The sequence below is a fragment of the Diabrotica virgifera genome, chromosome 3 (assembly GCF_917563875.1).
Source record: "Diabrotica virgifera virgifera chromosome 3, PGI_DIABVI_V3a".
Classification (NCBI taxonomy): domain Eukaryota; kingdom Metazoa; phylum Arthropoda; class Insecta; order Coleoptera; family Chrysomelidae; genus Diabrotica; species Diabrotica virgifera.
Window position 1 is genome coordinate 70,127,575 of NC_065445.1, and position 13,108 is coordinate 70,140,682.

General features: G+C 33.3%; 1 protein-coding gene across 2 annotated transcripts in view; it reads right to left on the bottom strand.

Annotated features, from left to right (window-relative positions):
* The window catches only part of LOC114325281 (uncharacterized), a 78,947-nt gene that overhangs the window by 3,911 nt on the left and 61,928 nt on the right, over window positions 1–13,108 (bottom strand). For both annotated transcript variants that reach the window (XM_028273298.1, XM_028273299.2), the window contains exon 7: window positions 6,236–6,591. In XM_028273298.1, the coding sequence (XP_028129099.1) occupies window positions 6,274–6,591 (318 nt within the window). In that variant the 3' untranslated portion in view covers window positions 6,236–6,273. The remainder of the gene's footprint in view (window positions 1–6,235; window positions 6,592–13,108) is intronic.

A 13,108-nucleotide genomic window follows, 5' to 3' on the forward strand; every position in this document is an offset into this window, starting at 1 on the left:
AATAACATAAAACTTTTTATCAAAATAAGTGTTCGATATGTCCACCATTTTCTTCGATGCATTTATCAATGCGTTCCATAAAAGATCGTCTCATATTAAATAGCATCATTGGTTGAAAAGAAACAGCTGCAGCATTTATTTCTTCCCAAAGTTGGTTGCTGACATTCTTGTAGACATGTTGTTTCATTGCTCCCCATACACCAAAATCGACCGGACTAAATTCTGGGCTACGTGGTGGCCAAGGAAAATGACTACCACGACCAATCCAGCGTTGAGGAAAGTTGTTATCTAGGTATGTTCTCACTGCTCTCGTATAATGTGGTGGTGCACCATCTTGCATAAACCACATATTTTGCCTTAAGTTTAATGGCAATTCTTCCAACAAATCAATAAAATAATTTTGTAAAAAATGTAAATTTCACCATTCAAATTACGAGGTAACTCGCATGGCCCTAAAAAATGATTCCAATGATTCCACACGATACGTTTATTTTGAATTCATGTTAAAAATGCCTCTCTTTTAACATGAGGATTTTCAATATCCTAGGAATGATTGTTCCTTAAATTAAAACCCCACGGCGTGTGAATGTAGCTTCGTCCGTAAATAATATTCTATCGACGAAGGAGTGGTCAAGATTTTGCCTGTTTCGGATATTATTTGCAAATCTGCATCTTAAAGGTAAATCTGTTGGCAATAGATTTTGTACAGAAGTAAAGTGGTAAGGGTGAAAATGCTCGCGGTGTAGAATTTTTAAAATTGAAGTTTTGCTGATTCCTAACGCTGAAGATAAACGTCGTGTACTTACTTGAGAATCATCGTCAACGCGAACCATCTTTTTGATCAGGCGTAATCATTTTCGGTCGGACTAAATTGTCACGTTTAGGACGAAATGAACCACTTTCGCCTAAATTCCGAAATAGATGTTGAAATGTTTGGTGATTAGGTTGCAGCCTGTCTGGGTATCGTCTTAAATATTCCCTTTTCGCTGCACGCCCGTTAAAATATTGCTGACAATAAATAGCAATCATATCTCTCATATCGATATTTGAAAAATTATTATGCCTCGGCATTTTCTGCTTTTGTTTAATAAACCAAAATAAACTAAATAGTACAAAAGTCACTCAAATTATTGACACAATACTTATTTGAAGTTGTCAAAATCATTAGTGACATCAGCACTATGTTAATGAAACAATACTTATTTTAAGTTAACAAAATCATTCGTGATATCACCCTACTATGTTAAAATTTGCCATAATGAATTAAATAAGAATGGGGTTGTCTAATGATGACATCCAAACTGGCTCTAAATGAAGCGTTTATCAGGTTTTCAGTGCTTTAACGCACAAATATCACAACTAAGAATTATTATGTAGCTTATTCCAATAACAGATTATGAATATTATCTTAATGATGTATGTAAAAAATAATAGCCTATACTATTTTTTCTTTAATGTTTTGGAAACTATCAACTTTAGTTGAAGGTATTCCATACCAAAATTTATAAGTATTGATGTGTTTTTTTCTATTTTTCCTTCGTTGCCTGGAATAATTGCGTTAAACAGAGTTATGCAGCTGATTTGTAAAATGCGATTATCTCGAAAACTGTTCAGTTTTGAAGCTATTAACAATTATACCTTTTTTTTGTTGAAATATCGTATCTTTAATATTTTATCAAAAAAATAGTGTTAACTCAAAGAGCAAAAAAGTTAAGCGCAAATTTATGTCAAATATGTGGCATATGTGGCGTCCTCTATGAGATACATCAAAATTATGCATCAAATTATAATTCCTCATACTCAAAACCTCTACTTATAAATTTTTGTAAATAAATCTCCATAAACATGAAAGTTATGGAGAAAAATTAAATTTTAAATTTCAACTTTACCACCCTGTATCTTTCTTAATATCAACATTTTATTAAAGTAAGTTGGGTTAAATCGTAATATTTTAGAGTGTAGAATCTGTTTCTTTTTGTACAATTACTTAAGGACCACCCTGTATATACATATGATGCTTTAGAGGTAATGAGAGAATGAAACATATGAAAGATATTAAAACTTATGATCGAGAAATACACGAGAAAATTTTTGAAGTTTCGAACGATTTCCCGGTTGGTAATTAACAAAGACTTCTAACATCTACGACGTTTTTGAATTTTATTGACACTTCTAGTATTTTTTTAACTTATTTAATTTTAACACCATTTATTGCAATGTTAAGAGGAAACAGTAGCGATCAACAGGTAGCCAAAACGCGTTCCAAGATTGCGGCTGTAGTTTTGAATATTTTTTCGAGATATTTGGCCCACGTGTTCGTAATATAATAAAGAATGGCGGTACAGAGCCCAATTTGAAAAATATATTAATATGTGGAAATTATTCTGTAATTAAATACAATATTAAAAAAACGAGCCTGTACCGCCATTAAGAAGAACAAAAAAATACACTTTCTTCAAATAAACGTTTTTATCCGATGCCTAGATTTTGTGTCATTTTGGAACTACTAAAATTTTTTATTTCATTAGTAGTTCCAAAATGACACAAAATCTAGGCATCGGATAAAAAAGCTTATTTAAAGAAAGTGTATTTTTTTGTTCTTCTTAATGGCGGTACAGGCTCGTTTTTTTAATATTGTATTTAATTACAGAGTAATTTCCACATATTAATATATTTTTCAAATTGGGCTCTGTACCGCCATTCTTTATTATATTACGAATACTTGTGCCAAATATCTCGAAAAAATATTCAAAATTACAGCCGCAATCTTGGAACGCGTTTTGGCTACCTGTTGATCGCTACTATATCACCTTAAACCTAAATTCATATAATAAAATGTAATAATTGATTTGGCAACTGTATATCTTTGGTTATTATTTTTGTGAATAATCTTCCTAGGTATGGTTATTTTTGCCAATATCCCAAGAGATAAACAAATGTCTATGGAGCGCCAGATGTTGGGTGTCTCCCTGAGAGACCGAATCCCAAACGAAGAAATACGCCGTAGAACAAAAACAACAGACGCTGTCGAAAAAATCGCGTCGCTTAAGTGGAATTGGGCAGGACACGTCGCCAGATTGCCAGACAACCGATGGACAAAACGTATTGTCGAGTGGAGGCCGCGAGAAGAAGCACTACGGAGCAGAGGACGCCCACTAACCAGATGGGCCGATGATTTGAAACATGTTGTCGGTAACTGGATGCAAGCCGCACAAAATAGAGATGAATGGAAAGAGCTGAGGGAGACCTATGTCCAGCAGTGGACGCGTACGGGTTGTTGATGATGATGATGATGAAACAAATGTCACGAAATTTTTCTACTACAAGAAGAATATTCTCAAGTTTCAAAAATGATAGCAAACGTGATAAAACGGGAAAAAGAAAATAAACGTTTTAACCTTTTAACGTCGGGAACCGTATATACGCGCAAAAGTTTGCTTGCAACACACAGGATGTCCCAGACTAATTTATCCAGGCTATATCTCTTAAACGAATAGATTTTGTAGCAGGACAAAAACTGGTCTATTCCATTTGTAATACACGTTACATATTATGGCGTAGAAAAAAGCATCCCGTAAATATTCATCCCTTAGTTACAACCCCTAACTTTAATTTTTTTAATAGCACCCTATATATTTTTTTCTAGTTTTGAATGTGGTCTTCTATTTAAGAGATTCGTCTAAGAGAATCGTCTATTTAAGGGATTTTTAAAAATAAAATCGGTTTGTAAATAATCAAGAAAATATCAGTTTATTTTTATGTGTCCCAGACTAATTTATCCAGGCCATACCTCTTAAACGAATAGAGATTTTCGAATGGGACAAAAACTGATACATTCCATTTATATGGCCTAGGGACACTTTAATATGGCATAAAACAAATCATCCCCTAAACATTCATCCCTTAGTTACAACACAACCCATAACTTTAATTTTTATTAACTATACCATAATTAACAAAAATAAAATGATATTTTGTTGATTATTTACAGACCGATTTTGTTTTTAAAAAATCTGTTCAATAGACGATAGAAGACCGCATCCAAAACTATAAAAAAATATACAGGGTGCTATTAAAAAAAATTAAATTTAGGGGTTGTAACTAAGGGATGAATATTTAGGGGATGATTTTTCTACGCCAAAATCTCTATTCGTTTAAGAGATATAGCCTGGATAAATTAGTCTGGGACACCCTGTATATTCAGTTGAATTAAAATGTACTTCAGAGCGGGAAACGTTATATTCATTTTTATGAATAATTATTAAAACGTTTATCTTGTGTGCTTGTTTATTCAAATTTACACTGACGAACTTGTTTACCACAAAAGTCGGGAAATGCATAGATGCGTGGAAGTGTTAAACGGAAGCGCAGGCCTAATAACCCCCCGTATATGGGGCATTGCATGTTTAAAAAAATTGCCGTCGCGAAAGGGTTAATATCTCGCACCTTCGCTCAAACAGTGTCATAAGTCAAAACAGCAAAGTATCGAGAAAACGACGCGTAAAATTTATACTATAACTTTTCCGGGTTTAATTCAAAAACTATTCAAATTAGCATAATAACTATTTTAGGCAGTTACAAAGGTTTTTCAAGCTCTACAAAATAGTGTATTAATTCTGCTAAAAATAGTTTAAAAAAATATATTTTTTTGAGTTGTGACACTATACAGATAAAATAACGAAATATTATTTATCAAAAGTAGCTCTTGCAGTACAGAATATAATATCATTATTATTATCTAGTTATACTTTTTGATAATGTTACTTTAAATACAAGTAAAACATTAAACAAAAATACTGCAAAAAGAAAGATAAATGAGTGATAAATGTGTCACTTTTCTTGAACACATACGCAGATTGCTTTGAATAAAGTAATCACATATCGCACCCTCAGTAATATAAAGGCTCAACAACTCAAAATTTCTGTTAACTGTGATTTTAAGTGATAACGGCACAAAATGAAATTCTCTACCGGTTAGCACTGACAGAGAGAGAAAAAGAACATAAATGGCTCGGTAGCTATATTTGTGCCTCTCTCGTTTTTACTGCTACAAGGTAGCAATCGGTAACATGTCGTTTGGACACATGGAGTTTGTGTTTTAACATTTTGTATTATATAGAACAGTTTTTAGTTGAGCCGTTATATTATGCAAAATTTAATAAATAAATGGGTCTAATTCATAATAGATCGTTATTTTGCATAAATAGTAACAGGACATTAATAGTATAAGGGATCAAACTTAAACAATTCTTTATTTCTGTTATTTTCTTTTGTACTATATGGGACTAACTTGAAAGTATTTTTTTCCATTACATGTAATTAATGGAATTTATTTATATACAGTCCGAAAAATGAAAGAATACCCACGAACGAACATATAAAACACGCTGTATTTTCCTGTCACCGTGTCACAAAGAAAATTGCCCAGCGCAACTACATGTACAGTAGGAAAAATGAAAGAATACCCATGAACGAACATATAAAACACGCTATATTTTCCTGTCACCGTGTCACACAAAAAATTGGCCAACGCAAGTACATGTAATAGTTATTGTTACATGTACTTGCGCTGGGCAATTTTCTTTGTGACACGGTGACAGGAAAATACAGCGTGTTTTATATGTTCGTTCATGGGTATTCTTTCATTTTTCCGACTGTAATAATAATTATTACATGTACTTGCGCTGGCCAATTTTTTGTATGACACGGAGACAGGAAAATACAGCGTGTTTTATATGTTCGTTCATGGGTATTCTTTCATTTTTCCTACTGTAATTATTTTTTATCATTGCTATTTATAGTGTGTAATTATCAAATAACAAATCTGCCAAATTTCACATTTACATCTTAAACAATAAGCATGTTATTTGAAAAATAGCTGTAATGTTGGAAACCAAAATCTTTAAACGCGATTTCCCAAAAATCTACTTTTTGGGATTGTGCCTCTATATTACTAAGGGTGCGATATACTGTAACTCGACAAACGACGCTTTATATCTTAGATGGACAAATGCCTTGCACTAGTCGATATGTGACACTGTTTATGTTGACACCGTTGATTTTGGTTAATCATGTAATGACTCTAGTGTCATCTAACGACAAATACTTGAACTATAAACGTAACACTTTTTTGAGATAAGTTTTTGTAGTTTTATTAAAGTGTTTGTGCAATAAAACTGTTTTTTTAGTTGTGACACTATTTGAGCGAAGGTGTGATCTACATACGAATATTTACCTAATTAAATTCAGCTAAAGCTTGATTTTCTGCTTCATTTACATCAACGACAGTTCGACTACATCTTCAGAAGTAGTTGTCTCTTCTTGTGAATTATTGGTCACCTCAGTTGCATTCGCAGTGCTTTCTTCATTAGGTTTATCTTTTTCTTCAGATGGCTTAGGCTCTTCTACACATCGTCTTTTGCTATTCAAAGGACATTCCAATTCATGCGTTGCCATCCTCTTTACTCCGCTTCTGAATTTACAACTCTTAGATTCAAAGCTGCAAGGTATTTCAACGCCTTCTGCAATGTCTTCGAGGATGAAATTTCGAGTGTCTTCAATACTGCCCTCGCACGATGGACATTTTTCAACCTAAAAATTACTCTGTTTACTCCAGTACGATTTTTAATAACGGATTTTAAGAGATATTATGCTATACTTATACTATTTGTAGTAATGGCGTATGGCTTCGTAAAGTAGAAGTTCTGTATAGTTTCACAACTCTTGCCCAAAAATGTCGAGACCAACAAAAAGATCTTTTCGTTGCGTTTATAGACTATGAGAAAGCTTTCGACAAAGTTAAACATAAGATTCCCATGGCATGTCTAAAGCGAAAAGAACTCGACAAAAATGACACTAACAGTGAGAAATCTCTATTGCAACCAACAGGCTGTGGTAACATTAGATGGAAATAGCACGGACGCCAACAGATAATTAGAGGAGTGAGACAGGGCTGTGTACTTTCACCATTACTATTTAATCGTGACCAGACATCTCGTAACGCGACAATTCGTAACCGAACAAGTGGTAACGGACAAATAGTAACGACGACACTTCGTAACAGCGACACTTCGTAACGGCGACAGTTCGTAACTATACAAATTCGTAACGTACAATTCGTAACGGACAATTCGTAACGTCCAAATTGAATTATTCTGTTTATTTTTGTTAGCATGGAAACTACATAACTGTTATTACAGTTATAATTGAAATTATGTTTATCAATTTAATGAGTCAGTACCGGGACCATGTTTAACACATTTTATATTTCGTGTTTCAAAATATATTAAAAGCGTTTAAACACAAACAAATATTTAATTACATACAATCTTTTAACAAAATTTTTATTAAAAGTTTATCCCTCTTATTGTTCCTTAAATTTGCATATATGTACCTAGACAAAGTAATAATGAAATAATTCATGAAATCTTTAAGCCGACCTTTAGATATTCCCAACTTTCTAAGAATATTTTTATCGTGATACTGACTCGTTAAAATGATAAACATAATTTCATTTATAACTAATAATATTATAATTAATATATAACTGTAATAAATAATATAATATTATAATATTATAATTAATATTATAATATTATATGTATAATATTATAATTAATATATAACTGTAAAAATTGTAATAATATTATAATAACTAAGTTTCACTAATTGGCAACATCTTTAATACATTTACTTTTGATTGAGGCTGGCTGAATGACCATAGTCCAAGCCAAAAAAGGAAAAGAAAAAAAACTAATAACAGTTAGTTTCCACGTTAACAAAAATAAACAGAATAATTCAATTTGGACGTTACGAATTTGTATAGTTACGAACTGTCGCCGTTACGAAGTGTCGCCGTTACGAACTGTCGCCGTTACGAACTGTCGCTGTTACGGATTGTCCGTTACCATTTGTCCGGTTACGAACTGTCGCGTTACGAGATGTCATGGAACCCTATTTAATATAAAGGTTTGTTCGTAGAACGATCAGCAACCGTTGCCAACCATCAGACGCATGCGCGTGCGTAGTCTACCAACGCTAACTGTTAACTGCGCAGCGCCAACTATTAACTGCGCATGCATCTGATGGTTGGCAACGGTTGCTGATCGTTTGGATCGTACTACGAACAAACCTATTATATTCCGGAGAGTTATTTATACAAGAACTTGAAAACTAGAAGAAGGGATTAAGATAAATGGTGAAAATATAAATAACATCCGTTATGCTGACGATACAGTCATTATCGCTGAGAGCAAGGACACACCAGGCGGCGCGCGTCGTGTCGACGTCGAGGCAGCTTAAAACGCATGGCGCGGTGTAACAGCGGCAGCTATGCTATTATATAATATAAAGTATTTGTATTTCGTTGCTGCCAAATTTAGTCACGTGTTGGCTGCTGTACGATACGATGTCTGAAAGTTATGACGATTTGTCTTTTGTAATAAATGCAAGTTTACCTTAGATTAAAGAAAAAAAGAAGCGCAGATATTGGATACATTCTATCATAAAGGAACGAAAGTATAAGGAATTTTTACACATTATATAACGAAATTAATATAATAAAGACCCAGAGAAGTTATTTAATTTTACAAGAATGTCTAAAAAATCTTTTCAGGCGTTAGTAGTAAGTATTAAAGAGCCATGTTCAAGAAATAACACCGTTATGAGGGAAAGCATATCACCTAAGAAAAACTATTTATAACGCTAAGAGGCTGTCCATTCTATGGTACGTCACTGAGCAAATACAGGTGTTAAATTGATGCTCCTTTATTATACCCCATTAATTGGGAAATAGTGATGTTTCACAAATTAATATTAACAAAAAAATTATTCAAAATAAAGTCAAAGTACGTATCGAGAAAGACGAAAACCAGAATATACAAAACCTTAATAAGAGCAACAGTCACCTACGGATGTGAGACATGGGTGCTAAATAAAACATAAGAAGAAATGATAGAGAGTTGAGAACGGAACGAACTGAGAGCTATTTTCAGGGGAAAGAATACAGATACAGAAGACGGCTGGCATAGAAGCACCAATAAAGAATTAAGGATGCTTTACAAGGAATCAAGTATAACAAGATACACAAAGTCATAAAGAATCAGGTGGACAGGTCATGTCGAGGGGATGGATAAGGAAAGAATGCCAAAGATGGTACAGCTACGAAGACCAATTGGGACTAGGAGACGAGGTAGACCAAGAAAAATACTGCAAGAAAGTTTCAGGAATATATATAGTATCGATGGAAATTAGACACTGGAAAGAGAAGGCGAAAAATGGGATATAGTGGAGAACCATAGTTCAGCAATGTTTACATAATAAAATTGTAAATACAAGGTCTGTAGAGCATAATAAATAAAATAATAAATAAGGTAAGATAACTGTTTTTTATTTTTATGGAGTCAATAATTTTATTTTTATTAAAATCAATCCTTCTGACAAATAACTCAAGTCAAGTCAAACTGGTCAATGGTTACAGATTTGAAAATTCTGTTTGACTGTTTGTGAAATTAGGTTCAAAGAGTTTGAAAAATAATTTATTTAGTTGATTCATTTTTTTTTCAGATAGAAATGTATCTAATTAAGTTGCCCTTTAAGCTATAAGATAAAAAAATTAAAAGTATTATGAGTCCCATATAAAAATAATTCGATATGGGAGTAAAAAATTCAAGTAAAAATATAGTTCGAATCTCTAATTTCCATCATTAAACAAGATTTGGCAACACTCACAACAAAATTCGCTAGAAAACAGCTCAAACGTCTGTGTTGTACCACTATACACGCATATATGATATGCCGTCGAAGTCGTAAAACCGACTGGGCGACATATGGTTTCTAGGATGGGTCGCGCGAACGCCGCTGCAAGGAAAATTTTAAGAGCGCCTGGTGTGTGTCACTGCATCAAAGTATAGTAAGGGATGCGTCGCTTTCGAAATCTCAGCGGGGGTTCAGCCGACGTACGCCGCCCCGTCTGTGTTAGCGCTAAAAGTTAGAAAGACCTGCAGACGCTACTAAATACAATTTTTTATGATACTGGGGAACAGTTTGGTTTAACAATAAATATAAAGAAAACAAAAACCATGGTTATCAGTAAGAGGGACAAAGTAATTACAAGGATCCAGATAAAAAATGAAGATATTGAACAAGTGGACAAAATATATAAATACCTATTAGTCTGGATTACAGAAGATCTAAATCAGAAATTCGATCAAGAATAGAGCAATCAAGAGCAGCCTTTTTGAAGATGAGAGAATTTCTGAGTAACCAAAGACAATCTGCAAATCCAATATTAGAGGTAAAATGGCAAATCCACTCTATTCTTCTTTATGGTGTCGAAGCCTGGACTTTTAATGTTTACTTAATGAAAAAGCTAGAAGCTTTTGAGATGTGGCTTTTTGGATGGACCGATCATATTACGAACTAAATGGTGTTGCACAGAATGAGAGAAGACAGAGAAATTTTCACCACCACTAAGAGGCGAAAGACAGCATATTTGGCTCACAAACGTAGAAATGATAAGTACGAGTTGTTGCACCTGATTATGAAGGGCGAACTCGAAGGAAAAAGGGGTCCTGGTAGACGACAAATATTCTGGCTGAAAAACATTCGTGACTGGACCAAGTTAAACACACAGTTGCAGTGGTTATAGCCAACCTCTATAGGGCTTTTCATTCACAGTTATTTGTTTCGAGCTCCTGTCATATGTCGTATAATCCGTGTATATTAATATTATACACAGATTATACAACATATGACAGCAGCTCGAAACAAATGACAATCGATGAAAAGCCCCATTAGTGGAGTCGGCACTAGAAGAATAGGATACTATGTGTCAAATGAAGGTCTTTAATTAGGAGAACAAGAGATACTTTATTGAAATTTAGTATTTTGTAGACAAGTTGGTGACAAGTTAAAAATTTAGCCATTTAACCAGCGTGTGTTCAGCCAGAAGTTCAATGCAGTCCGATTTCTTGCTATAATTGCAATTTTTGACTGAAAAATTTAGATTGCAATCAGATTTCTTAAAAATTTTTTGAAGTGACGATCCACCATCAGAATAGGGAACTTGCACATAAAAATATTTTTGCATAAAATTGTTAATTTATGTTTAAAAATGTTATATTCAAAATATTATGTCTTAACAATGAATAGTGTATGTACAACAACTGATAATATTTCCGCGCCCAAAATTTCCGTTTCAAACAACTTCAAAAACGCGAGCTGGGGTCTGACGTCACCAACCACTGTTCTCGTTCGCTCGTTCGGTGAACTATTGCATTGAATGCATTTTGCCATTGCTAGTTGTGCGTGTCGAATAACTGTGTTGTTTGATCGGTGTTTATATTATTGTACATATTTAGTGTATAATAATATACTTTATCAAAATAGAAACATCCAAATTGTCAAAACATCCAACAAACATTTTTTTACTCTACCAGTAGAACCAAAACGTTGATTAAAATGACTAAAGGCATGCAGGCGAGACAAAAAGGATATTTCACAAAGTAGCAAAGGTCTTTATGTCTGTGAGGATCATTTCGATGTGAGTATGTATCTAAGTACCAAATAAGACATTTTCTATTTCAAGAAAAAATATTAGTTGTCGTTTAATGCAATTTGCCTACTTAAACTTGTTTATTTGTTGCAGTTGGAACAAGACATGGATAACTATATAAAATTCAAGATTATGGGTGGTCCCAAAATTATTAAGTCAGGTGTTGTCCCGCACATATTTGATTGTCAACCAGACAGAAAACGAACTTTTTCTCAGCCTGTGAGGGACAGCTAAAAGGGTTAAACGACAGCTTCTTAAAGATGCCGCTTCTACATTTAAGTCTGTTCTAGAGGACAATGATGATAAGAGACAGTGTGATCCTAGTTTCACAAACTTAGTTCAATCAGGACCTGAATTAAACCAACCAGCTTTATTCAGTGTAAATTTCAAAGGAGTGTTACAGTCGGGTTGTCGCCATTGAAAATACATAATAAGGATGCGGGAACTTCACCTATAAAAGACTTTACAGCAAACATTATTTGAAGATACAAAAAGTGAATCAGGAAGTTCTGTATTTAAAGATATTGTTCGTCCGCTATAACTTTTCCCATGCGTCACGATTCATTTTCAAACAAATTAAGTCAAAACATAAAGTGAAACGAACGTTGATGTGTATATACATTTTGTATACTGTATACTATATACTACACATATCGGCGTACGTTTCACTTTATGTTTTGACTTAATTTGTTTGAAAATGAATCGTGACGCATATGGGAAAAGTTATAGAGGACGAACAATAATAGTGAATATAGTGGTAGTGATGCCTATTGGTACAATGAAAGTAATTCTTGATCTTGTGATGAAGATGCTAAAGAAGAGGAAGGAAAACAATTTAAAAATTTGTCTCTGAAGTGCACAGTGATGAAGTTACAATACAAGTTTGTAGCGTGCAAACCCGCTACTTTGTAGAATTTATTTTAATAAGACCCACTCTGCATTTAGAGGTCCTCTCAGGTAGCTGTTGATTTTCATTTGTAGCAAATATTTATTAGTCGGTCCATTTATATTCTTTTCGTGCACCCTGTATATACATTTTCAATTCTATAATGAAATTAGTGATGCCTGATTTAAATTAGAAAAGTTACTTCCATCATCTCGAATAATATTTATTGAGAAAATATTATTGCCATTTTCATTTTAAACAGTTTAATTATTTCCAGTTTTCGTTCTTTCTAAATATTTTATTTCGAAGCAAAATTATTTATCAAGCCATTAATTTTTTGTAATTTTAAAACGTTCAACTTTGTCAATTTCAATGAGAGTGTCTTTTTCGTTATCAGCTAATACTGACCTTCAATTAATTTCTTTTACCTTTATAAATACCATGCTGGTGCCTTTCTGGCTCATTTTTATATTCTTCGCCAAGTAGGTAGCAGCGAGCGCTACAGACCTAATTGGTAAGTTGTTTTTGGGTTTTATCATTTACTTTTCCGATAATATTTTTTTGTTAATTGACTAACTCGAATTTGCAGGATATATTTATATTTTTACCTATTTGTATTGTAAATTTGATTCATCCAATAAGAAAATAATTTTGGGGTATTTATTTAC